This window comes from Struthio camelus, chromosome 1 (assembly GCF_040807025.1).
Source record: "Struthio camelus isolate bStrCam1 chromosome 1, bStrCam1.hap1, whole genome shotgun sequence".
NCBI lineage: Eukaryota > Metazoa > Chordata > Aves > Struthioniformes > Struthionidae > Struthio > Struthio camelus.
Genome location: NC_090942.1, coordinates 38,792,055 through 38,819,792, shown reverse-complemented (window position 1 = coordinate 38,819,792; position 27,738 = coordinate 38,792,055). Strand labels below are relative to the sequence as shown.

Genomic DNA, 27,738 nt, shown 5'->3' with positions numbered 1-27,738 from the left:
GAAATGTCTTGTTTGTAAGACAGGGCTTGAGATCCATTTTGCCATTAGCTTTTGGTCTAAAATGTAAGCCTAGGAACGTGACTTGCGAAAAAGAAAAATATAGGCTGGAAAAGTAAATTGCTTTTCTTCTCTAGACTTCACCAGAACAGAGAGGCATCACACTAACAGCTACTTAAAAAAGGAGCTCTAAAATTGCTCTCTGTTCCTTAAGACAGCAGTGATTCTGTCCAGGTAGCTGACTTGAAGAAAAATAAACAAATTGAGAACACCACCACAATCCCAACAGGTGTAAAGGTGGACACAGAATTTTTTCATGGCCTTTGGCATATAGTATCTTAAAGTTTTGGACTTTAAGTCTCCATGCCACCAATTTCAGTCTGGTAACATGAAAACATCCAGAAACACTGCTGAAGAAATCAGGTAAATACAGGAAAACCTCCAGCACACAGAGCTACCTCTAGTCTGTAAAATCAGGATTTACAGGATTCACTAATGGCATTTTTCCCATTGCTCCTAGTACACTGGGGAAAGTAGGACGCAGTGTCCTGAGACTGCCTAACTATGAAAAGATGACCATGATTTTCAGTTGAACAGCTGCTTGCAGCAGAACAGGATTTCTCTGCCATGGCCAGGCCCAAAATGCACTAACTTGAGGCAATCTCCATCTGGATAATACTGCCATTGAATATCTGCTGCTCCAACTCCCGTTCCCCAGGTGACACCACTATGTATTACAGTTGAGTTTCCTCAAAATACACTCTACCGTGAAAGGCAGTCCTTTGATCTTTCTATCAGGAAGACTTTCTTCTTTCACTCAGCAAGCAGCTCTAGGTTTCTTCCTGACTGTGTACAATCACGTTGTACAAGAATCCACTTCTGGCTACAGGAATCTTTATGGTTTTGACCCTTGCTATTTTTCTTCCTATGCTACTGCACACATGAATTACAGGAGGTATTCCTAAAACTAAAACACACTTGTTCTTACAGATCCTTTGTATTACCTATTTGTGACCTGGACCACTCAAAGAACTGAACATATTGTAGCCTCCTACTGTAAAATTACAGCTGCTGGAATGACCAAAAAAAGTACACTGCCTTTTTCCTTAAGGATTAGGAGACAAAATATCTCTTGATCTACCTTAAGTAGAATACTACCAACCTACCTAAATGGTAGTTAGGAAACTACCATTGAACTTTGGAGCTACTACTGAAACCCTAACATACTTTAGCTAAAAGAATGATCGAGCAGTGAAAAAAAATGTAATGGGTATATTGCCAATTATCATGGAAATTTACTGCTTATCTTCCCAAATACTTTTAGTGTCTTATGAACTCCCATTTCACTTTTGCAACGCCCCTATTTTTAACCTGCCCCTTCCTTAAGTCTCTTTCCCTCAAAACACAAGCATAACAGAACCTCCCACATTTTAAGAAAAGCACTTCTCACCCCTTTTTCATGTCTAGAAAGATATTTATGAAAAGTATGAAGATCATGAGACTGATCGTTGTCTCAGGTTTCACTTCTCTAAATCCCTCCTGTACTACTACAGCATTTAGTGGAGGAGAACTAAATGAAATCACAATCTCCTCCCAGCAAAAACATAGTGCCTAGTCTTCTTTCACTTCCTCATCTCATGTGATAACATTAACCACGAACCTACTGAATTTCAATCCTTGTTCAGTTTTTGTGACCTGTCTTCTTCTGCATCTCTGGTCATCACACCACTGTCGATTTCTGTTAAGCATCCCCAAATCTGTCCTGAAGCCACATCATCTCCCGCTCCTCCCATATAATAATTATGGAGGTATGCAATGTGATTAGCTTGCTCACGTGGTCATATTCTTATAGATGATTTCCTCACTCTGATCCTCCCAATTTTTGTAATCCATATGCTTTATTTTTGTCCTGATTAGATTTTACAGTAAATTCTTCAAAGCAGTGACTTTCGGTTTTATCATATTATGAGTCAGAACATTTATAATTTCAGCTTATAATTGCACAGAGATTCAGTGCAATAGGACGTTTTATCTAGAGCATAGCATAAAGTGCTAACACACAATGGGATTACATCTAGCTTAATCCTAATGTAAATGATTCATGAAAGTTTATTTCATTAATTGAAGAAATAAAGGTCTTAAGCAATTATTATTCTAATTATTATTCTTCAGATTAAAAATCAAATATACTAAATGAGTCTCCCGAAATGTTACTGGCCTGTGCTGCTAAATTATTCTGAAAGAAAAAAGAAAAGAAACCTTCAAGGACAGATCTGAATGTAAACTCCCAGTAGTTCAGTCTCAGGAAAAAAAAAAAAAGGGAAGGTGAGCATTAGTAGGTGTCACAAGAAAAATTTGAGGTAGTTGCTGATGTCAACTGAAAAAAGTTTCCAGCTGAACTTTAACAACTGCTTGGCCTGTAAAAGCCCACACTTCCGACTGAAGTCTGTGACAAAATTCTTATTTCTCCAGGAAGACTGTTCACTCTTTTTGGAAAGCAAATATTTGCTATGACAACAGAGACAGTTAAGAAGAACTAATAATCTCTTATCTTTTGTCATGTGTAGCAGGTTTCTGAAGCCATAAAAGATTTTAATAGAAAGTTGGCTAGAACATTGCTTAGAAGCAGAGAATTTCAGGAAAACTTGTTAGTAGAACTTAACAGAAAATAAGCATGAAATACTAAATCATTCTTTTAATAACATTTAACTCTTTTATCAGATAGAGCCAGTGGGCTCAAATCCTTAAGTCCCTCTGCCTGGAAGATGAAAATAAGGGAAATAACATCCCTAGCTTCAGGTACCCAAATAAGCCAGCCAGTCACCCTCAAGCCTTTCTGAATTTCTTGCCAGAGAGTATTTACTATCTCCATCAGAGTTCTCTGTACTTGAAAGTCTAATCAGTATTTTAGCATAGCATGAAGACATTATGCACAGACAATGCAAATAACTGGAGACATTTGCTGAAGGGTCAATTTATTATCAAGCCCATCTTTCTGCAATCACGATGTTCTCCAGTACATGTTTTTCAAGACACCGTAGAGACACTTCATACAGCTTTTTCAAAGCAGAAATATTCTCCTGAAAGACCACATCTTGTTTAGAATTGAAAACATGCTCTTCAGAACAACATATAAGTTATATACATTACTCATATTAAAAAGAAAATCAGATAAAAATGATCACTTACTCTCCCAACTTTGCCCAGATAGCCAGGGCTACTCTCAGTATAATTTCAGAGCCCTCAAAGAATACTGAATCCCAGATCTTCAGAACTGTATGGTTAGGCAGGCAAGTGGCAAAGAGGGTTAGAAACCATTGCATTGTGAAGACGTTTGTAAGTGGGGGTTCATAGCCTCCTGAAAAAAAAAAATCCTTAAAGTCATTCGGATCTTACTGTTATTTTACAAGGAGTATAAACTGATGCAGTTCTACATGCCAAAATCTACCAGTCATTCTAGCACCTCTGTTATTGCTCAAAGCCTTTTCAGGCTGCAGCTGTCCAAAGAGGAGCTGAGAACAAGAGCAATGGAAAAAGTGACATACCGAGTCAGCTTTCATTCTGCTGCACTGCAGAAAGCTCTAAGCAGCAGCGTTGGGAGTGGAGATGTCTGTTAACTCTGGAAAACACTGTCACACATTTTTGTATTGGAAAGATTGTTTTTCCTTCCCCAAAGCCACAAGAGCTAAAAGCTTTTTTTTTTTTTTTTTTAAAAAAAAAAGCTGTTTTTCTGCAGAAGCTAATGGGAAGAAAAAAGTCTTTAGCTGCATGAAGGTGACTGTCCTGTCAAGTCTTATCTATTGTATTAAAATCTCAATATACTGTCTTTGCTGAGCTTCTGCCAACCTAGCAGAAGTGGCTGTAACATATTCAGTTTTCTGCAATGTAAAGCAGTAGGCTTTCTAATAGTTTCAGACAAGATTTATTATTTCAGCCTGAAAACCTGAAATACTACATTCTTGTTATGCTCAGAGTGCTTTACGCATCCGAGTGCCAACTGATGGCTAGAAGACCGTGACCCAAAGAGGCTGCTGCCTGCAAAAAGGCTTTCTAACAGCAAATGCTTACTTGATGCCTTTTGCTTTCACACAGATTGATTGAGAACAGTTAGGAGATTCTTTATTTACTACTCCAATATGGTAGTAGATCTTTTCTAAGATGAAACTCAGGGTGCATTTAACTTCCAGACTGAAAAAAAACAAACCAAACCAAAACAAAACAAAAACAACACAATCTCCCCCCTCAAAAAACCTCAGCTGTATCTTGTTAAACAATTAAGTCTGGAAGAAATGCTGAAATCCTGAAATGCAAAGTGCAAAGCCAGCTTTCAGGTAGCAACACAGGAAGTGCTGGTTGGTATCTGTGTATTGCTAGGCATCCAGGTGAAGAAATAAAAACCAGTCAGCATTCACTCTCACATTGTAACTCTTCCCAACACAACTACGTAGGTTCTAGCAACTACAAGCAGCAAGCAGCTAGGCAGATAACTCGAGCTAAGCCAAGAAGCATCCCTTGCAAGGTAGCCCTTGTACTAAGCTTTGTTATGGTGCTGTCACTCCGTGTTTTATGTCCTTGTCAACAAAATTCTGTTTGCAGTCAACTGTTGAACCAAAGAGTCTCCCTATTTATTTTTCCTGAGAGTGCTGCCAATTTGTTAAGCTTATCAATAACGGAAACAGTCTTCTTTCACTTTTAACAATTTAAAATATATATTCCAAGCTACGTACTTATGTAAATATTTAAAATATTGTATTTTTAGACCGCTGTTGAAATGAAACAATAGCAAGAAGGAATTTAATAGCATTATCTGTTGAACCGACCTCCACTTTCTCTGTTAGCAGCTCTTTGCAGGGTGTCTAAGTGCTGGGACAGTTCAGGAAGTTTCATTCTTAAAAGATCTCGGAAAACAGCCATATCCACAGACAGAGCCCGGAGATTATTGACAAAGTAGCTATCAGGAAGTACTTTATCAATTAGGTAAATCATGATCTGTAAGAAAGGTAAGCATAAGTGTAGGACTTAACAATGCCTGTTATTTTCTAGGAATAATGGGGGAAAAAAACCTGTATATAATCCTAAAATCCTCTGTTACTGAACTATGGCTTTGAGCCAGTGGTGACACATGCCTCTGGTGTCTCCATTTACGTGGACTCTGAGCCCTGGGAAAAGCAATATCATTTTAAGCATCCACAGGCAATCCAGGTATCCACAAACCATCAAGGCACAGAAGGTAAGACAGCTTCTTGAAGCTGTTTGGACTTTATGGACCATTAATGACTGAAATCGATTTCCCAGTGAATTACGCCCAACTCCCAGACTCTGCAATAACCTAAGCATAGTTTTCCCCATTGCTCCAGTCCTGAGGGGACTCTGGCTTGCAGCTTTACAGGCAACAGACTCTGCAGCTTTTATAAAGTCACTCATCGCTTGCTTTAGACAAATGCAGTGACTACAGTAACAGAACACCCCTATGTGCCTCCCACCTCAGCACTCCAGAGGGTTCTTCAGCCCTCGGTGACTCCAGAAACCGCTCAAAACCCCTCTTTCTCTCTCATCCCTCCTTGCAAACCAGTATCTTTCTTCCTTAGCTTGCCCTGAAGTTGAAAATGACACAAAAAATGACAAAAGCCTGTTCCTTCATTCCTCTCTTGCCTTGACATTCTTCGTCTCTAAGATCATTTGTATCTCTCAGGTTCAAAGTGGTGCGAACTTCCAATTCCCAATTCCACTGCCCCCTCCTTTTTTTTTTTTTTTTTTTGCGCTTCTGGGGAAATTCAAACCCTTCGAAGCTCAATCCAACTCACGCACTAAGGTTGGAAAAAAATGACTTTATTTTGGATTGACATTTTTGCCAGCTAGGATTCATTTTGGTGCTAACAGCCTTCACTGATATACCTCTCCAGAACTGGGCATGCTGGTGCTATTCCATTGTTTCCATAGTATCTCCATAGTACACTACAATAAAAGACAACCCTAACATATAAGGATGCCCACGTTTCTTATAATTAGTTTGGACTTCGTAAACTTTACGCAGTCAGATTTCCTGTACCATCACAATATGTCTCAGGAGGTTCTGGACAGTACACGATTACAATAAAATATGATATGATTATAGTTGAAAACACTGATGAAATTTTTAGCAAGAATTATTCAAAGGAAATTTCCTCTATGATATAAAGTAGGCATATTGTAGTATTTTCTTACTATTATAGGTAGCTCTGTAGAATGAAGTATTATATACCTACTAGCTGGACTGCACTTCCAAAAGCTTTATATTTTAGGAGCTCTGAATGAACTTAAGTATTTAGCATACTTAACACTGTCTAAGGCAAAAGAAATAACTCAGTATCTCAAAAGCCACACTCATCTTCTATTAATTTGACCCCAACTCACATGTATGAGCAAGTTTATTTAAGGAAACTTGCACATGACTTTGGCAAGCCTTAAACCATGTCCTGTATTCATCTATTAAGCTGGACTTCAATTTCGTGACATACAAAGTTTATGAAGACTCTTTTTAATTGGAACAGAAAATGTCTAAGAAATCAACACTGGAATGAATAATGTAGCTCAGACAGTACCCTCAAAGCTATTTATTCCCATTTTAAATCATATTTACCTTGTGTTCTCCTAGCAATTTGCTTAAAAATGCAGCAGATTTTTAGCTGCCTCACAGAAGCTGTTAATCAAACTGGAGCTGCCTATGCAGTTTTGGGGAAGTATGGGCGTTATGGGATGACCTCTTTCAAAGTCAGTAGGTGTGTTCTCATTTTTTTTTTTTAAAGTCAAGCTCCACTTCTTACTGATTTAAATGTTAACAGTTGTAATATTCAAACTGTCTACTTTAGCTTAAACAGGATAACAAACAATCCATAGATATGAACCCGCATATCCCTTTGAGTCCTGCTCCTTTAAGCTGCCTACAAATCCATGCATTGGTTTATTCTAAAATTCACTAACTAAAAGCAATTCTTAATAATACAACCAAAAAATTTTACTCACTTTCAGGGCATCCCCTTCATTGCCCTCCATTACTTCCAGAATGAGTGCAGCTAGTATGTTAAAACCTTGACAATAGCCAACAGATTTATTCCATCTGGCATAAGCCAGCAGAACTCTTTTCAATACCACTCGATCTTGCTCTGCCTCCTGGCCACAGTAAGAACTGCAACCAGTTCGGTGAAGGTCCTTCAAAGAAGAAGAAAAAAGCAGAAAAGAAAAGAAAAAGAAAAAGATATGCATTTGCCTTTCCCCTTTAGCTCTCCTGCCTATCTCAGCTTTCCTTCCCCCTCCACCCTTCCAACAGGTACTGCCAAAGTTGATGAGAATGTTTTTTTTTCATTTGAAAACCTTTAGCTTCCTGAAGAAGTGAAATAGGTTGAGCAAGGTATTAAACAAACAAGTTACCTAAAAGATGTTCATATGAAGTTGCCACAGAAGACATTAGAAGATATCTACACTTCAAAGAGGCAAAAACATAAGAGCCGCATATTTCTTTTTAAAAATCTTCCTCCACAGAATGCTGTTTTCTCTGCATTTTATAGATTTTCAGAAGTCAGGCTTCAGAAAAATGTATTCTGCATATCTTAAACAGAAGCCTAAGGGAAGAATTTTTCTGTTTCCAAATCACTTTCATTGCATGGGACAACCATTACAACATGAGCTGTGTCAGCAGAATATCATTATTTGTTAACATTGCACAACATGGAATGAAGGATTAGAGCGGATGCTCATATGCAACTGACATTAACAGCAGCAATTTCAAGGTGTGAAGCTAGATACAGAATTTCTAGTAAGCATTTGCCAATGACCATCCTCTCCAAAACTTTGTTTTAAAAACCATTTTTTCAGTTTTTGACTGAAACATGCTTGATATTACCATTGCATTCTTTGAAGTGGCAATTTGTGTTAGAAAAAGAATACAGACAAAACGCTTCTTTTAAGATGACCAAATGAAAAAGAGCAACTGTTTGTATCAAAGCATAAAAGAACTACCAGGTTACTAAGGTTTCAAAGCATAAGAAAAAAACCAAAAATGATATTCAGGAGATTTTAAGAGATTTGTGAGTGAAAGGCAAAACACGTACTACAGTTTTTATTATCTCATGAGTAATATCTATAGCCTGAAATTGCCAAGTACTGGTGACAATTGTAATAACCAGGACCACAAAGTACTTTCCTCTGTGTACTCTAATTACAGTGACTACCGAACATAAACAATCTCTCCTACGTAAATAGGCCAAGATTGAAGGCACACCACAATACGAATCTGTTAAGCTCTTCCCCAAAAGGGGCCATCACTATAAACATAAAATGGCGGTCAGTTGAGAAAAATACATAGACAAAGATGTTTCACTACTGTAAAATAACTGAAAATATGCTCAGTAACTATATTATAATACTTTTTAATCCCAGCAAATATTTGCATTTATTTATAAAATACAGAGAAGAGGAAGAACTCTTATGTACCTTTGTATCCAGAAAAATTGGGCAAAAGTTTTCTAGGAATAGCATTTTTTTTCAGTAAACACCCACCAGATGAATGCAGAAGGAGGACTAAAAAAGCAGAAGAAATAATATTGGTGGGCCAAGGAAAATTAAGCTATAATTTGTGCCAATGCAGAAGCAGAGAGAAAAATAAATCCAAACTATGTTTCTTCAAAAAAATCTTCACTTTTCATAAAAAAAAAAAAATTAGTTAACTACCTTTACTATCTGGATGCCCATGGAGTCATCATCAGGATTACTTCTTTCATTGAATGTGAAACGCATTGTTTTATCCCAGTCAATGGCTATACTGTGTAAGTATTGATCAGCTAGGGTCAGCCAAACCTAGAAACATACAAAGCAAGTCAACAAAACACATTATTTCTCAGGTAGAATATGAGCAGTTTATATGTACGATTAGATGAACCTCAACAGCTCTAGCCATATGTGGTCTGCTCCTAGACTTGAATTACGCAAAAGAGAATTATATTTAAAAAAATTCTGAACAATAAAAGTCATATCTTGCTCCCTAAAACAGAAGTGAAGGAAACAGTCAGCATTAAGTGAACTGTGAACTTCTTAGAAAGATGCAAGTCCATTGTCAGAAAATGAATTCACATTAGCCCTCCAAGATTGTCATCCATCCTCCTGGCCAGGTCAGCCCTTCTAACCCTTCTAACCTCATAACCAGAAAAGAGTTTTATAAAAAGGTAATACACTCCCCCCCCCCAAGGTTTTCCTCAAACTCTACCATGGATCCATCTCCTGGAAAATCCACAAGAGAAATCCAGTAGTGCTTCTTTCTCCCACAGGTCTCTTCTGTTCAACATTGCAGAAGAGGTAGGTGGTGTCCACCCAAAGTACTACTTATATCAGAGTAAGTTACTCTGCTGGCACTAAACTGTTGGCACTACAGGTAGTCTGGAACACAGACATTTTGATTACCTAATAATCACCAAAACAAATTTACATATGCATATTCAAGTTAAAAATTTGACCTTCATTAAACGTTTGAATCATGAAAGAGACATGAGAGACCGTACAATGACAACAGCTAACAGTGGTGAAGGACTTCTCTCTTCAGGAAATTGAAAGAAATCACGAAAGCAAGTGGGAGAAGTTTTATATTAGCTGTTAACCCGCTCAAGTGAGGAAAGCGATTCAGACACTTCCCACAGATATAAACACTTAGATAGTTGCATGCTGAAGGAATTTATAGACAGCTCACAAAATCACAGATTTCCTGCATTTAAACATCCCTTCCTACGCTTTCGCAAAGCCTCCTGTGCAGGGGAATGTCACTGTGCTCTGCCTCCAAACAGCCTTTGGCGCTGCTGTCACCCTAGTGATGTTGTTTCACTGGATTCTTTACTTCTGCCAGCCCCAGAGAACAAATGTTACATGCCACAGCTGTAATGCAGATGTCATCCTGCCCCTTCTGTTGCTAGCAAAACAGAAAATCACCCATGCTGCCAACACATCAAATACTTCATTCTGGTGGCAATCTTCAAATGACTGGGAAACCAGGCAATAGTGTGAAAAGGCCTCATCCCTTTTTCTTAACACTGTTCCCCTGGTTAGTGTTATGTGGTCATGTGTGAGCAATCATATAGGGATGGGCTGGATGAGGAGGACAAGTGAGGGGAGAGACATCTGCCACTCATGCACCACAGAAAAATTGAAAGGGCACTTCTGAGAGACTTATGGAGTATGGAAAGCAAACTTTACAGGACGGAAAAGGCTGCTCAATGGATATAATGATTCACTGGAGTCGCAGATTAAAAACAGAATGGCAGTGGTGTGAAGAAAATGAAGCCCCTATAATTCTTCCATTTCTTTCCCCCAATTTGTAAACTGACTGAACAGTTCAGGCTGGAAAGATAGCAAGAAGAAAACAGGAAAGGAAAATGATCCAAGGCATCAAAAATATATTGAGCTACATATATTTAATATAGCTTTAAAAAATCCTCATCTTAGTAAAACTGCATTTTTAAAACTGAGATCACATTTCCCATTTAGTTTTTACAAAAGACAAATATATACACCTTTTTTTTTTTTAATACTAGGGAACATCAAATATTGTTAAAGCAAGCGATCAAGTAAAACTAGTGTAATCCCACTAGACCCTTTCCTACAACACTAACTCAGCATAATTTCACATTAATGGCACTTTCTACCACTCTATATCACTCCTGAATTCTCCTGTCTAAGCAATCTGCCTTTTCTCTGTCAAAACTTTCTATGAACACTCTTGCCAGCACTAGCATTTTTCAATTTCACCTACATAAGTATGACAGTCTACATTGGAGATTTGCTCTCCTTTTCAGTTGCTCTTCAGCTGCTGGGCAGCTTCATCAGTGCAATTTCTTGAGACTGACAGAATAAAGCAATAATATCTGCACCGGAATAAACTACCTAAGTCTCAGGCAGAAAGAACCTCACTGGTGCAAACATCATCTTTACTTGTCTCCTTGGTCTCTCTAGCTGCCCTATGAGGTGATCATTGAAGAATGCTAACCGTGAAGAATCCCCGGTACAAATTAAATTTAAAACTCTAAAATATTTGTTGAAAAACACTGGTAATATTGATGGTGTTCATCTCTCTCCCTCTTGTGAGAAACCCACAAGGTGACATGCACCACAAAATATACAGAACTACCTACCTTTCTCCGCCATTCTTTTGGTATGCCTGTTGGCAATCTGGCCACTGCTTTGAGTGCATCATGCCACTAAAAGCAAAGACATTCAAAAAGGGTAAAAATATGCCATTAGCTCAATGCAACAACATGTTAAAATCTACACCACCTCAGACATGGACATTCACTTCATTTCACTGCCCACATTTCAGACTTTAATTGCTTAATCTATTTTCAGGAAAAATATAGATTAATTAAGGATATAATAAAAATTTAATACTCTAGGATACAAAGACTTATGAGGTTTCTTAGAATACAAAGAAAGACTATTGCAGTTTCCAAATACTAACTGAACAACTCTTTCTGCAATCAGAAATAATATACAAATGATGGTGGAGCAATGGACTTTTGAAATAGGGTAAGTATCTTTATTGAAAAGAACCCAGTCTTTCAAGTCCAGAGAAAAATGAATTAAATTACCTGCTGAAAACCATTCTGACCTAAAGATGGCTCAAGAGTGAATTTCAATTTGGTATCAACCCCTAGAAACAAAGAGGGAAAAGATAAATGATCATGATTTTAATTTAGTTCAGAAAGAAAAAAATAATTCAAATAACACACGATTTCAACTACATTTGTTTGAATGACTACATTTCAACCTGTTTCTGTCAAGTTTTGTCTGCGCAGTGAATTCAAGGCATATGTTAAAAATTATATAAACAACATGTCTTTAAAATGTCATAATCTGCTCTTCACTCTTCTGCTGTAGTTCAGCATGATTCCTTTCACTAAAAATCATGTAGTTCACTGTATTCTAAAGGTAATATCTGAACATTGCAAGCTGCCATATGCACCCACAGAAAAAGCGTATACAGAGACAAAGAGTTTCTTTCCATCTGTTTCAGCTCCCTGATGTTAAAACACTTCATACTCATTTCTAATTCTGACATGTTAAAATTATTTTATTGCTCAGGATACTAAATATATTATAATTCCTCTGGATACAAACCACGTTTGGTCAGTGTTTACATTTAAACTTAGATGTTATTTTCACCATACAAGCAAAGGATGTTAATTGTTATGTAGATTGTTAGCAGGGATGCTTTGAAACATAATATTACATAAAATATTAGGATCTCAAGTCTGGCCTACATAGGATCTCAACTGCAGCATCTGGACATGCATAACAAGAATAATAGTAACATTTTTAATTGGATTAAGAATTACAGAGTTCTTTAGTCCCTCGAACGTCGCTGTCCAAAGCGCAGGTGCTGAACACTGCATTTCTCCAGTTTTCTGGCATAAAGGCGGTCTTTGTTTTTCCTCCATAATTTAATATGACGTATTGCTTCATTTTTAGAATATTACGCATAGCTTCTGCTCTTCCTAAAATAGCAAGCCTAACATTTTTGAATATATATTTTAACAGCCATATAAAAAGAACTTTAATCCTGCAAGGTGTTAAGTATATTAAATCCATGCAAATCAACTCTCCAGTAATACTTAGTGCTTTGGAAGACTAAGCCTATGAATCTGACAAAAAACGAAACTGTAGTGGCATTTGCTAGTGTTCAAATGTTAAACATCTGTCAGCATTTGCATACTGAATTGGTGATAAGTAAATTAAAACCTAGCTGCCAGATTAATAGAAAGACAAAGCCTTATCCTTCAAGGCTGAGGGGCAGGGGAAGGGGGAAGAGAAAGAAAAGACAAGCAAAATAAAAATCTAATATTGCTTAGAGCATTTTAGAATCACAACACTGCAACTTGGGGAGTGGTGCTGTTATTTCCCTGTCTCAGATTTTAAAAAAATGCTTGTCAAATCTAGGAATATAAGAGCGTCAAAACATAATGCAAATGTCTTGAACAAAATTCGAGGATTAACAGTTATTCCTGGAAGTAAGTGTTCATTAGTATTCCACCACAGGACTCCAAGGCACTCAGCAGGGATTCCTAATAGATAAATCTCTTAATAATAATTCAAAGCAATGTAATAATGCCAGTAACGTACCAAGACAAAATCATATCACATTTGCTACAAATGTGAAAAAGTAAGTCTCCTTCCCAAGCAGTCTAGTGGTAAGTACTGGATAACCCAAATATCAAAACAAAGACATCATGCCCAAAACTCCCTTTGTTAAGGTAACATAATTGACATGCTATCTAACACTGCCGGGTAGCAAAGAAGCAATAACCTTCCAAAATAATCACGTATTTGTTTCCAACACAACAGCCAAATATTGAGCACTTCACAGTTTTCCAAGATTTTAAGACCCCAGAAACAACTTCTCTCTTTGTCTTATAAACGCATAAGAAAACTGCAAACACAGACACCCGGGTATACACAAGAGCAAGCATGGTCAGATATTATCTCAGAGTAAAGTAGAATTATCTGTCATTCACATGAACATTATGACCAGGAACCTCACACCAGGTAGCAGATGGCTATAACTCTCTTGATTAAATGAGACTGAAATGAGACTCTTGGATCTCAGTCCATAAAGGCTTATCAAATCAGGGCAGAGAATTAAAAGGGTGTGAAAATTACTAGAAATAAGAATGGCATCATATGGTAACGCTAGGCTACATGGCTGGGTATCTCTCTACAGTACAGTGAGGAACCTCTCAGTCAGGCCACGAATCATAATGTCTTGTAGAAGCCACAGAGCCTATGTCCCCTTATTTGTTCCCAATCCCAGTTATATATCCAGAAATATGTCCAAAATCACATGACATGATGCTTTTGATCAGATCACGTGACAGGGGAGAGAAACAGGGAGCGAGCCAGAGACCATATGGGATGGCACCTCATTCCTGTTCATGTAATGCTTTGACGTATTTAGATTTCCTAAAACCAAAAAATTAGGACAGTGTTCAACAAAAATACTGTACGTAAACATAAAACGAAGCTGCAAGACAGACAATACAGACTGAGATGTTTACTTTTATGTAAGATTTCAAGGGCAAGACAGGTTGGGAAGGCTATCCTTCTAGGGACACCTTGAGACAAAGTTCAGCACATATATCCCTGGGACATCTGCAGGAAGGTGACCAGTGAGTTGGTAGCACTGCATTGCCTGTTATTTCTTTCCAGCACAGAAATCTTGCAATGCGCAGCTTCTGCATCCGCCACTGAATTTGTCCCTGCACTTCAGAGCTTCCCCGAGGAAATCAACGTCTATCCCCAATTGGTTCCCAAACCTTTCTACCCCCATCATTTCCCTTCTCCTAATGACTATCCCAGTCCTGCACATTTCTCCTTTTGCACTCAGTTCTATTATCATTTTCATCCTGCCCACTCTGGCCTGGACCGTCACCAGCCTTTCCCCAGGCCTCCTTTCACATATAATTTTCCCTATACTTCCAATCATGTGCTACATCTTACCAGTGACTCCATTTAATCCTGCATTCAGTTGCCTTCTCCCTACACACTGACCTAGACTCCCCCAACTCTCCAATCCCTTCTTGCCCCCTAAGCACCCCACACCTATCCAATCCTGCCACAGATCTTCTGCACCCATTTTCACTGGATTTGCCCCTTCTTATACATTATCTATTTCTGGGCGCCACCTTCCTCTCCATTACAAAAGCACATACTCTTTCTAAAAGAGACTCCTGACCCCATGGGGCCTCGTAGGAATTTTTGTTTCCAGCTCCTCTGCATAGACAGCCTGGCAGAAACGAACCATATATGCAGCAATAGCTCCTGCTCTCATGAACTATAGGCTCTGTCAGTAGAATTCAGACCTTTTAGATCAAGCCAGCCAGGCTATAGTGACATTTGACATATTAAGCATCACCTCCAGGTCATACACTTTCAACTAACACGTCATACACTTTCAACTAACACTTCATGCCTTAAAAAAATTATTAACCCTTGTAGGCAGGAATTTGTTGGGAGTGCACATGAATTAATTTTTTTCACAAATACAAACACACGTGAAGGTATTGGATATCTTTGTCGCTAGCCAAATTACTGAAGGGTAGAAGAATGCCAAAATACAGCCTGTTCTGTGCCCTTGCAACCAGGTCACCAAACACAAGTGCAGAAAAGCTATCTGAAGTAAAAACAGGCCCATCAGCCTTCCCACATAAAACACACTATAACTGCTGAAAACAAAAGCCTAAAAGGGGGAAGACCATCCTGTCCACCTGGGATTCTCACCCCTAGCCGTGTTCCATTGCACGACCAAAATGTAACGCATAACAAGCCACAAGGGCAGAGAAAAATACTGTGGCCAGCCAAGTACCTGGCTAAAGGAATCAAATCCCCACTCCTCAGATATATTAAACAGCTCTACTTGCACAACAGGATGCAACTAAAGTCTGAGAATTTTTCAGAAATACTAGAATGGAAGACTGTAGGAAGATTACCTGTTTTAACACATGCATATGAACTATAGAGCCATAGCTTCCAACTTATAAAGCACATCACTGTAGGTTCTTGGCTGTACTTAAAAGCTGCTGCTGAACCTCTCCCATGGAAAGTCAATAAATATTTTATTGAAAACAAATAAGGAAAAAGGCCTAAAGCAGCCTCCTGCTGCAGTGGGAATCAGAACCTGGAAAAGGAAAAAAAAAGGTAACATAAAATGCTACCTTATTGTTGCTTCTTGTTTGAGAATTAGAAAGATTCACAGTCTTACCCTGTAATTTATCTCTAAATGTATGTGTTCATCTGCAAAACAAGAATAAAAGTAATATTCTGAGTAATCCTGCATGGACTCACTTCTCTCAACAGCTACAGCTCACTAGGAAGTATCAAAGCACATCCAAAATCTACAGTCCACAGAAACTTCTCAATATAAACAGAGAGCAGATACAGATCACTAAGAATATCTGAAGGAAACTTCATTAAGCTTATTTTTAAAAAGTCTCATTAAAAGCTCCATCTCCATCACCACATGGAAACATGTATCCTGAATGATGTTACTGTATTCACTTACAAGTGAGGAATACGGAAACCCCAAACTAATGGGATTTCCTAGCCATAGGACTATGGCATTCATGGTTACACCTCCTATCACCTCTTCTAGTCTTCCTGAGAGTATAAGAATGTCATTACCCAGGTAACATCATTATCCGGAATATCAGAAGACTGGAGGGAGCAGAAGTCAGAGAGGATTATGAGTCAGGAAGCTCCTTTGATAACAGCAACCCAAAGAACCTATACCAGAATGTTATTATTCATAAGGTCTCAGATACAAAGTTCTCTGTCAGTGTCAGAGACTATCCAGAACTAATCTCAAGCACAGCAGTAGTCAGCATTAAGTGATTCCTAAAGCTGACTTGCATTTGAGTGTCTGACACACATGCAGCTAGTACAATGGGGAAACTGCATCTTACATATTTCTGTGCATTGCTCTAGGTTTTTATGTGTGTTAACAGACCTCAGGTTTATACATTTTTATATACCTAGGATTAGGCAGAAGATCAACAACGTTTTAGCTACTAGCGATGGCTCAGACATTATGAATTGAATTTAGATTTCCGATACTTCATAAAAGCAAAACGATCCAACATTTTGATAGCAAGCGACCAAGATCTAGCATCCAGTAACTACCCTCACGGGTGCTTTTGCTGGGAGCAAATCTCCCTAGAGCAAATACACGTTACTGACTGACCACCTGGTCCCCAAAAGATTTTAACATAGAAGTAGGGTCCAGAAAAAATAAAATAGCTGCAAAATCGATGCCTTCCCCTTTAAGAAAACCATCTCCGTGAATGTAGACAATACCCTGGCACAGACAAAGGCTGGGTGGGACGAGGCGGGCCCTGCAAGCCTAGAGCCGACGCGGTTAGCGGGGAAAGGCCTGAGCAGACTGAGCTTTACAGCAGCCAGGGAGCAGAGGGCGGCGAGGGGCCGCCAGGGCACCGCGGGGCTCTGCCAGCCGCGCCGCCGGCCCCTTCGCCCGACGCGCTGCCGCAGGCCGGGGAGCACGGCCGGGGCCATTTGCCCGGAGCCGGGGCGGCCGCGGCCGCCGCCCCCCCGGACGCAGCCTGCCCGCCGCCAGCGGCTCCTACCCGGGGGGTGCGTCTGCCGCCGGCCGCCTGCTCGGAGCCGAGCCGCTCCCGGTGGCGCGGGCAGGAAGCAGCCCGGGCCGCGGCCGCCCGCCGCCGCCATCCCCCGCGGGCTGTCCGCGGATTACGGGATTACGGCGCAGGGGTCAGCGGGGCGCAAAGGCGGGCGCCGCTTCCCGCGGGCGGCCGCGGGGATGCGACCTGCCCGCTCGGGGCCCCGCCGCTACCTGGCTCCAAGGTGCAGAGCAGCCGCGGCGCCGTCCGGGAGATGCAGCTGCGCTTCTTGAGCACGTTGCTGAGGATGGTGCCCACGCCGCCGCCGCCGCTGCCCGGCCGCTTGGCGCATCTGCCGCCGCGCCGCAGCGAGCCCGTGAGCCGGTCCTGCCGCATGGGTGGCCGCGGGGCCCGGCGGGCGCTGCCGCCGCCGCTGGACAAAACGACCGTCCGCACCTCCTGCGGGCCTAGGGCAGCCGGCGGGGCAGGGCGGGAGGCATGGCGAGGGCGGCGCGGCCGCGGCTCTCTTCGCTAGCGGTATCTGCAGTGCAGAGACGGCAAAGTCGAGGTGCAGAAGAGGAGAGGGAGGAAAAAAGGGGAGAGAGAAAAAAAGGAGTTGCTCCCGCCCACAAGCCTAGCATCACTGCCTGAAAATCCAGCAGCCTTTCCCCCTCCTCCCTCAGCCCCACCTGGGAGGCGGCGAGCTGAAGGGCGCAGTAGCTCGGCTCAGCCCCCCGCCAGCCAGGCGGCCCCCGAGCTCGCCCGCTCCGCCGGGGAGCCCCGGCGCGGACCGCGGAGCAAGGGCAGAAGGCAGCTGCTGCATCCTTCCTGCCTTCTCCCCTCGCTGCGTGCTCCGCCAGGCCCCCCGCGGCAGGTCCTGCGGCCCGGGCTGCGCAGGGGCGGCCCCGGGCAGCCAGCAGGCCGCAGGCCGCTTCCCTGGCTCTCACTCTTCAGCACAGAGATTTTGCACAGCCTCAAACTAACAGCTGTTTCTCTGCGGCCGAATCGGAACCTCACGTATTACTAATGACAACGTGCCACGTACTAAACGCTTCAAAAAAGAAATTCTGCCCAACAGCATTTTATCAGGTGCATTTTCAAGCGCTACGCTTTGACCTAGCAGCAACTTAAAGAGGGCGTGATGCAAAATTTCACTTTAAAATCAGCGGTTCGACTGACAAGAAAGAAGAGTATTTGAAACAACGATAGCTTTTACAATCTAAACCACTCGGGGCTTCTGTGGAAAAATAGATTTATCATGTCACATTAGTCAGACTCAAAGCTCAAGATACCAGGAGTCTACCTACCAATATCTGTAGCTTAGAAACAGCAATTTGCTCCTTTATTAAGAGATGTTTTCATTATTACCCACATTATAAAGATATGAGAAAACTGGCTACAGATAAGCAGTGAAGCCAATCATGCAAAAGATGCATGAAATAAAACACAGAAGCAAGGCTTTTAAGAAAAAAAAAATGAATTATAGCTATCTTTACAAGTTATTGTTAACTTTTCAGAGAGGTGTGATTTTGATCATACTCCTTTAAATATCTGGTTCAGTTTTGGAAAAAAATCACTACATTTAAGCTGCTAGCTTGCACTCTGAATAGATAATTAAGTCTGTGTGTTGGCGGTTCTTTTTTTAAACAAAGGTTACACTTCTCTACTGATGTAGATGATGCAGAATAACTTTATGTCAGTGCTATCTGGAGATGATGATTTAGTGGTTAAAGGATCAAATTTGAAATGAATTAATCTCCCTGGGTGTACAGATCGTACCAATGGGACTGCAACAGAAATATTTAAACACAGAAATAACCACGTAACCTAATATTTTTTTCTCTTTTTCTCTTCTTGGAGTGGCATATACACATCATTCTTTCATCATTTCAGGAATGGCTAATTCGACACCATACGCCTTTGGCCAAAGTCGCAGCATCCATAGCCAAAGTTTTGGGACCTGCCGTAAGCAGCTGATCTTGTTCAACCATTCAGTGAATCAGTCGTCCCACAAAACTGAGCATAAGCGTGTGTTACCTTCAATTTTCAAACAATTACAAATCAGGTCTAAGAAAGATGTCAATATTTAACTGGTTAGGATAACCAGCTGTTTTGGTGGAACCAAACTGAGAATCCAGTGTCCTCATTACTGCTATTTCTCCTCCTTGTCATCTTGTCACCCTATGGGAAAACTGGAAACAGAAATAAGACAATAATTCTGTGATTCAGGACATGGCTATTTTTAAGGACAGGCGAGGCATTACGGACCCTTGCCTACATGTCAGACAACTAATGCAACACTGCTCTTAAGAAAAATGCAGCAACAAACTGCAGTCTCCAGCAGGAAACAAAATGAAGAAGTCAAGCAATACTTAGGGGTTTGATGATTCAGTGGATCATTAGCACAAATGGTTTTAGAGACGTGAATAAGCCTCTCACCAAGCATACATATACATATTTTAAGATAAGGAGCCTAGCTTCTAGAAAAATGGATGGCACTGCTTTTTTAACTACTGATCAGGCAAAGCTTCTAATTTGCCAGTGGCAAGACTTGCTCTGTACCGCTCCCTGGACTTGCAGACATCTAAGCATGCTACTGTATGGCAGCAGCTTGTATAAGTGCCATAATCACCACTGTTATGCTGTAAACAGTCTTCAGCGGCAGGGGAAATTTCAAAGTGTGTTGGCACTACAGTTCACATAGACAAATCACCATAGCTGCAAGTTGGTGAAAAGGGAACAGTTTGCAGGCTTGGACCCAAAAATGTCACCAGCCAGCATGAATCCCGTTTGATCCACCAAGGCACAGAGGTCCACAAGGTCTCACCTACAACTACTGCCAAGACAGATGGTGCTCAGCGAGAGAGGATTTTAAAATCAAAGAGTTTTGGGTAGCCCAGATTCTTCAATTCCAGATATTTAGTAATTACCAATCTGAGACTTTGAGTCTTTTCCCTGTCATTCCCTGCTATTCCTTCCCACACCACACAGTCACCTTCTAACAAAACTTTTCCTCTTCTCTTAGTATCTCTTTGCAGTCTTATCAGCACCTGCTAAATATGCCTTTTTAAGGCCTGAGCGTACTCTATAAAAGATACTAGATCACAAGTATAACTTGCTCGATCATTATCAGTCTTATGCTGATTGTTCCTACAATCACTGCTAGTTTTTGACTAGGTTTTGACATAAAGAAACCAGCTCCATTTACCTTAAACCTCCCTGTTCCTCAGCCCATTTCTATTTTGTTTGCTTTGTAGCAATAAGGCAAAAGATGATCTGGAAAACGAACATAAGCAGATAGTGCGGTGGCAGGAACAGCAGCAGAAATGGGGCTGCATAGGAATCTTGCTATTAAAGAACAGGACATTTCTCTTTTTTACATGGAGCTTTAACTACCCAAATGCAGGACTACTGGAAGGTACTCTTCATTGGTTCTCTTCTGATATGTGCAAAGACGACTGAACATAATCAAAAGAGTAAAAATGGTAAGACATTTCAGTTGGGTCACTATTTCTCATGAGCTCCACATCCTTTCTTTATTTCATACAAAAGCATACAGACCTTCTGTAGCTATGATTCACATTGCAACATCTCAGTAAAAAGGTAAACACTGAAAGTTTGGGGAGAGAGCCCATTTACCATGCTTTTGGAAACCTATGTTAGCAAAAATGCTAAAAGCAACATGTACTTGTGATCTTTAATTAAAAACTTTTCTTTTAGAGGACAAATATTTAGAATCTCACGCCTTTCTTAAAATTTGATGAAAAATCTTTTAGTACCTACAGGTATTTGGGTAGATACATTTGAAAACAGGATCTGCACTATACTGTGTGCACACACATACATGAGAGGAAAGGCCAGCTCTGGGAAAGTTCAAATTTAAGCAGTCAAGACAACAAAAGGCAGGAAGGTTTAAGAACACCTTGCCTCATGCAAGAAGTCAAACAGAAGACAATAGAGCACCTTCCTGACCTCTAAACTGGAAGTGCATTTAACATTAAGTTACATATTATGCCTTAAACGTGATTTACGCTAACACTCTCTTGATTAAATAACAATCACTTTTATCTATTATCCATAGTTACCACAATAAAGCAGCTATTTAAAAAACAGACTATATTGTAACAGCAGCATGTTTTATCCCAAAGCATTTTAGAAATGACATAGAGGCAGTATCCCTATACCAGCTGCTGGAACAGCAGACAATTATTAGACAGCATGTCTGTATCAATAGAATGAGGGAAAAAATTATATCGCAATCACAAGGCAAAGCCTATTGCATTAACCACATCACAGGGCCATGGTCTGCTAAGCTCCAGAGTTCTGTATACTACCTTTAAGAGTCCACAAACTGTAATCAGGAAATGTAATCCCATTACCACTTGGCTTCAGTTAGCGCTATAGAAGTTAGCAGATCAAAAAATTTTAAACTCGTACCAACACATACTCTGATGCGCATGCTAGTTCCTCAGGAACTTCAAAGAGAAAAGATTTCACTTTCAAAATTCACTTTTTGTTTTGACAAAAATGGTGTATAACAGAAAATACACTGAATGAAAAGTGTCTGCTTTGGAAGGAAGGAAGACTAAGGCAGTCTGAGATTCTCCCAGGAGGCAAAACTATTTTAAATACAACATTTAGTCCATTAAGCTATCTGTTCCACTGGAGCCTAAAAATCCTATCCTACCCATTTCTATATTAGTTCTATTATTAAACATCCCTCCTGCCAAAAACAATCCCATTTCTTTTTGCTTGATCCTAAAAGCCTCTCCCTCTCATCTAGCACAGGCTTCTTAACAAAGCTGAAGTTAATACTTAAACATTTCATCACGACTTCACACTATGAGGTAATAACAAGCATGACGCACCAGGAGTCTCACACTTCTCCAACACACAAGATGGAGCTGCATCTGACAGCTTGAAAAGAGACCTCTGGCATGTTGGGTCCTCTGACACTGAAGGGGCGTGGATGCTAGAGTGTGTCTCCTTGAACAGAAGCGCCCAGAAGTTGTCATAGCCCAGCACTCCTCCCACCTCCGTTTGCAAGTAGAGCTTCATCTCCTGCATTGGTAATACCGCTCTGCAGACTCTCTTCATGACTTGCTACATCACACACCGCAGGTCAGCAGATGCTTTGATCTGTCAGCCTGCCATGACTATTCTGTGGGCCATCTAGCACAAAAGAGCCTGTAGCAATGTTTTGCATGGCCACAGTTGCATCAGCATGCAAGAAGAGAGTCTACTCTAAGAGTGGACCCATCTGTATTATACAGGAAGATAAGCATGATTTTGGACTGATAGATGAAATTCTGCCACCTAGCTAGCTTCTGCTGCCAAACAATCACTCCAGTCTTCAAAAAGGGCAAGGAGGAGCCAGGAAACTACAGGCTTGTCAGCCTCACCTCCATCCCTGCAAAGGTGATGGAACAGCTCATCCTGGAGGCCATCACTAAACATCTGGAGGACAAGAAGGTGATCAGGAGTAGTCAGCATGGATTCACCAAAGGGAAATCATGCTTGACCAATCTGACAGCCTTCTATGACAGAATGACTGGCTGGGTAGATGAGGGCAGAGCAGTGGATGTTGTCTCCCTGGACTTCAGCAAGGCCTTTGACACTGTCTCCCATCACATCCTCCTAGGTAAACTCAGGAAGTGTGGGCTAGATGAGTGGGCGGTGAGGTGGCTTGAGAACTGGCTGGATGGCCGAGCTCAGAGGGTTGTGGTCAGTGGCACAAAGTCTAGTTGGAGGCCTGTAGCTAGTGGTGTCCCCTAGGGGTCAGTCCTGGGTCCAGTCTTGTTCAATATATTCCTCAATAACCTGGAGGAAGGGACAGAGTGCACCCTCAGCAAGTTTGCTGATGATACTAAACTGGGAGGAGAGGCTGACACACCAGAAGACTGTGCTGCCATTCCGAGGGACCTGGACAGGCTGGAGAGCTGGGCGGAGAGGAACCATGATTCATGAACTTCTGGAACTTCAGGAACTTCTGATTCATGAAGTTCAACAAAGGCAAGTGCAAGGTCCTGCACCTAGGCAGGAAGAACCCCATGCAGCAGGACAGGCTGGCAGCTGACCTGCTGGAAAGCAGCTCTGCAGAGAAGGACCTGGGAGTGCTGGTGGACAACAAGTTAACCATGAGCCAGCAATGTGCCCTTGTGGCCAGGAAGGCCAATGGGATCCTGGGGTGCATTAGGCAGAGTGCTGCCAGCAGGTCGAGGGAGGTGATCCTGCCCCTCTCCTCAGCCCTGGTGAGGCCTCACCTGGAGTCCTGTGTCCACTTCTGGGCTCCCCAGTACAAGAGAGACATGGCACTACTGGAGAGAATCCAACAGAGGGCTACCAAGATGATGAGTGGACTGAAGTATCTCTCCTATGAAGAAAGGCTGCGAGAGCTGGGCCTGTTCAGCCTGGAGAAGAGAAGACTGAGAGGCGATCTCATCAACATGCACAAGTATCTGGAGGGGGGGGGAGTGTCAAGAGGATGGGGCCCGCCTCTTCTCCGTGGTGCCCAGCAACAGGACAAGAGGCAATGGGCAGAAACTGAACCACAGGAAGTTCCACCTAAACCTGAGAAAAAACTTCTTCACTGTGAGGGTGACAGAGCACTGGCACAGGTTGCCCAGAGAGGCAGTGGAGTCTCCTTCGCTGGAGATATTCAAAACCCGTCTGGATGTGATCCTGGGCAATATGCTCTAGAGGTCCCTGCTTGAGCAGGGAAGTTGGACTAGATGATCTCCAGAGGTCCCTTCCAACCTAAACGATTCTGTGATTCTGTGATATTGGTAAACATGATGGACAGCAGTTGTAATATAGGAGCTGCTATGGTGTTTCTGTGAGCTTCATGGCAAAGATGAGTTTGAAGGGACACACCTGAAGCAGGGCAAACAGGCAGCATGAGGTCAGCAAGAGGGATGAGGGATTAGGTTTTAATCATCAACTCAAGTTCAACTAAACACCTACAAGAAAATACGGACATGTGGGAAAGTAAGAGGTGCTTGTTTTAAAACCTGTTAAGTAGGGGATGGAGGTAGGAAGCATTAACTAACCTTGAATACTGACTATGAATTGACAAATAACGTGACAGAGAAGAATAGGTTGAGGAGAGCTTTGTATATTAAAGTAATGAGAGCAAGACATTGACTATATCTCCGTTGACTGTAAGGGAAGCATCAGCACCTAGCACACGTAAATACTTACATACAAACACTGAAACATAGGTGTATTCATCTCAAATTGAAGTCCATTATTGCATTTAATTATCTGTACACATATATATACACAGTCTTCCAAAAGAACATAAGTACATGCAGGGGAAAGAGTGTTGGCAGAAGTTTTCTATGCCCCAAATGCATCCAACTACCGTCAATCTGAGAAAAATGATAGATAAACTGGTAAAAGGATTTTCTCATGCTGTTAAATTATAGGGGAAAAAATTCAACAACAGCATCCAGGTTTCTTTTTTTTTCCCCATTAGATTCAACTTTTAAATAAATTTTGAAGTCTGAATTGCTCTTGGAGCTTCACAGTGTTCTATGTTGTTCTCATTAAGAAAATACAGAAAACAGTATGGAAATCTATTTATTTCATATATCTCCTTTATGGGCTGAATATAACAGTAAAGCAGATCATATACAATTACATTTCTCTTTCCAAAGTTGACATTTGCACCTTATGAGCAAGGTGAAAAGCCATGCTATGCAGGGATTGCCATAGTAACAACATACTTTAGACTTTATGCTACCATTTACTATAGCAGCAGTTAACAACTGGAACAAAAGTCACAGTAGTACTTATATACCCAGTAAAATATATACAGAGGGCATTTTAAATATACAGTAATGAATTGGAGTCTCAGAGAGTAAATGCATCTTTTTGCGAGAGAAATTCTCCTTCTCCACTGAAGCATAGAACTAAAAATACTCTTTTAGAAATAAGCATGTTAAGAAAAATCTTTGAGGTGGCACTACATAAAAATATTGCTAAAAACCATAAATATAAAAGTTAAGAAATGTTCCTTTCTCTTGCTAAATGATAGAAAGTAAATGCACATCTTAGCTATTCACATCCCAGAATCCTGCTTAAATGCCATGTGGTTATTTTAAAAAATAAATCACAGGCTTACAGAAAAACTAGAGCAACATACGAAAAAAAAGAATACTAAAAACTATTCCTTTGACAGGTATGATTTGTGGTCATGTTTAAGACAATATTTGCAGAAGGACAGAGATCACAGTGCATTGCAGGTTCCCAGCTCTACGACAGAGCTCTTATTCCCTTATTAGAATTTGATTATTTGCTTAGCAGCTAGCATAGAAATTGAATTTTACAGCGTAGTTTGCTAGCTTGATTGGTCTGAACTGCTATTTGAGAAATAGCAAGGTTTTAATCCCCCTAACATAACTAATGAAAGCAAAAAAAAAAACCACTGTGCCCCCAAGATGAGATTTATCCACAGGCAGAACAACTTCAAAAGATCATAGATTGAAAAGCAGTCCCCAAAGTTAGAGACCCGATGAACCACAGAGCACCTTTGCATTGGTCTGGGAAACGCTATAACGGACGATGCTTATACATAAAAGCTTTTACATATCTTTTATTACTGACTTCGCAGTAATCCTAAGGACATCTGTTAAGGACCAGGATCAGACTGTACAAGGCTTTCTAAAGACATGCTGCAAAAATACCTCAGTCCTGCACTGCTCAGAAATAACACAACCCCTTTTCCAGCACAGATCCCAGTACATATAGCCCCCACAGACATAACTCAGATGCAGGGGAACAGAAAGAAAACTGTACAAGAGACTCTTGACACAGTGGCTGTGGAGGGGAATGAGGTTCACTCCAACATAAGCTAATATAAGCCCCATTGATCTCTTAGGACCACAAATCTTGACACTCTCTGACCACACATACTTCAGTCCCTGTTTGCAGATGCCTCTAGTTCACCAATTAAATGGAAACTTCCCAATGAACTTTGTGTGTAAATGAAGCTTTTGCAGCCCTAAGTCCCTCCAGACCACATTATCCCCTTCTCCTCCTCTGTGGGCCATAGCCTCATGGAGCACATTCTACAAGCGCTGGAAGAGAGAGCAACTAACCTAAAAGCAAACAAAACTAGAAATACCACCTCCCGCTCTGTGAAGAAAGAAAGTAAGGAACATTAAACGCTTAAGCAAGTTTGACAGAGACAGATTTTTATTGGAATACATAAGTAAGCTGAAGAGGAGAAAATTGCTGTCACGACAGCATTACTATTCCAAGCTTTTTTACTCAACAATTAAATGACGTTTCAGTTCATAACCCACTCTCATAGGTTAAGTTTACTGAACTGAATGCAGTTAAGATTAATCAACGGCTTATTTGACAGCTACAAAAGCATTTAAGTGTGAATTTTGGTGACAGCAAAGGCAAAAACTAAAAATCAGAACTGCAAAGTTCTATATCTAGCTCTGGTTGTTTATTTACTACTACACAGTCTGGGACAACTCACGTCATTCCTCTGAACTTGTGCTTCTCCTCCCAGCCTTTGACTGGTCTCATCTCATTAAAAGTGCTTTTCAGAGTCTCTTACTCTGCATTTGTCCAGTGACAAGTGCATCAGGTTCCTGACTTCAGTAGGCATCTCTAAATACATCTCTATAAATGTAAATTCCTCAATTTAGAATTTTCTTTAAAATGATGAGCTGTGAACACCAATTACCTCCCCATTCTGACTTGGGGAGGTAACTGGTGCACCAATGCTTTTTCTTTCAGGGTCCTAAAAGGCCCAACAGCTATTGCAGCCAACCACCATTAGACCAGATGCAAAATTAACAGTAACATGTTAAAAAGATACATAAAACTGTTAGAACTCTATGATGCCTAATGCAACCTGAGGACCAAGCAGAAAAGTTCATGCTCTATATTTTGGTAGTATGTGAGGTATAGATGGCAGGGAAAATATTATAATGACTGGTACCAGGTTGCTGTGATTTTAGGAAGGCAATTATAATTATAGGCAGCTAAGTCTGTAAGCTTTTTCACTGTTGACAAAAGGTAAAAAGAGGTTTCTAATTTTTGCTAAGATAGAGATAAATAATGGGTTTGTGTCTTTTTTTTTAAGGAAAAGTTCTGGTAAGATGATGTAACATGGAGAGGCAACATGGACTTAACATCCTTTGCAAACTTCAGTTGTACCTGAGGAGCACTCATTCACTGCTCAGCAAGTCAAATTGGGTTATTAACTCCAGAGGGCAAAACATTCAGACTAAAATGAGAACCTTTGATTATCATTCTCCAGAGTTGCATTAGAACAGAATTATGAATAGCAGTATTGATCTGAGCGGACAAAGTTTGCAACCCACTTTTCTCACATCTTGTTTTCAAATGTCAAGCCTGTCACACAAAGCTGCAAAAATGTGGTTGCTCGCACTGCCTGATGCTCCATAAATTAGTCTATTCCTAGCACTAATTACCACAAGCAGCTGTTATCCTCCATTACATCTTCAGTATCCAGGAAATCTTTTCTTCAAAGAGTAACTCAACCAAAGAATGCTTAGTGTGTGCCACATTCAGAGATAAAATGCATCTAAATTATTTAAAGGCCATGTAGCCTGTTGGG

The 27,738-nt window shown here is 40.8% G+C and overlaps 1 protein-coding gene across 5 annotated transcripts in view; it reads right to left on the bottom strand.

Moving 5' to 3' along the window:
• TBC1D30 (TBC1 domain family member 30) overlaps nucleotides 1-27,738 on the bottom strand; it is a 55,274-nt gene that overhangs the window by 12,607 nt on the left and 14,929 nt on the right. For 3 of the 5 annotated variants that reach the window (XM_068934710.1, XM_068934695.1, XM_068934704.1), the window contains 6 exons: nucleotides 11,601-11,662; nucleotides 11,148-11,213; nucleotides 8,704-8,829; nucleotides 7,000-7,185; nucleotides 4,818-4,986; nucleotides 3,187-3,355 (listed from right to left, as the gene is read on the bottom strand). In XM_068934710.1, coding sequence (XP_068790811.1) covers nucleotides 3,187-3,355; nucleotides 4,818-4,986; nucleotides 7,000-7,185; nucleotides 8,704-8,829; nucleotides 11,148-11,213; nucleotides 11,601-11,662 — 778 coding nt within the window. Of the gene's footprint in view, nucleotides 1-3,186; nucleotides 3,356-4,817; nucleotides 4,987-6,999; nucleotides 7,186-8,703; nucleotides 8,830-11,147; nucleotides 11,214-11,600; nucleotides 11,663-17,368; nucleotides 17,986-27,738 lie in introns of those variants that run through there. The other 2 variants (XM_068934727.1, XM_068934719.1) reach the window with 2 other exon arrangements.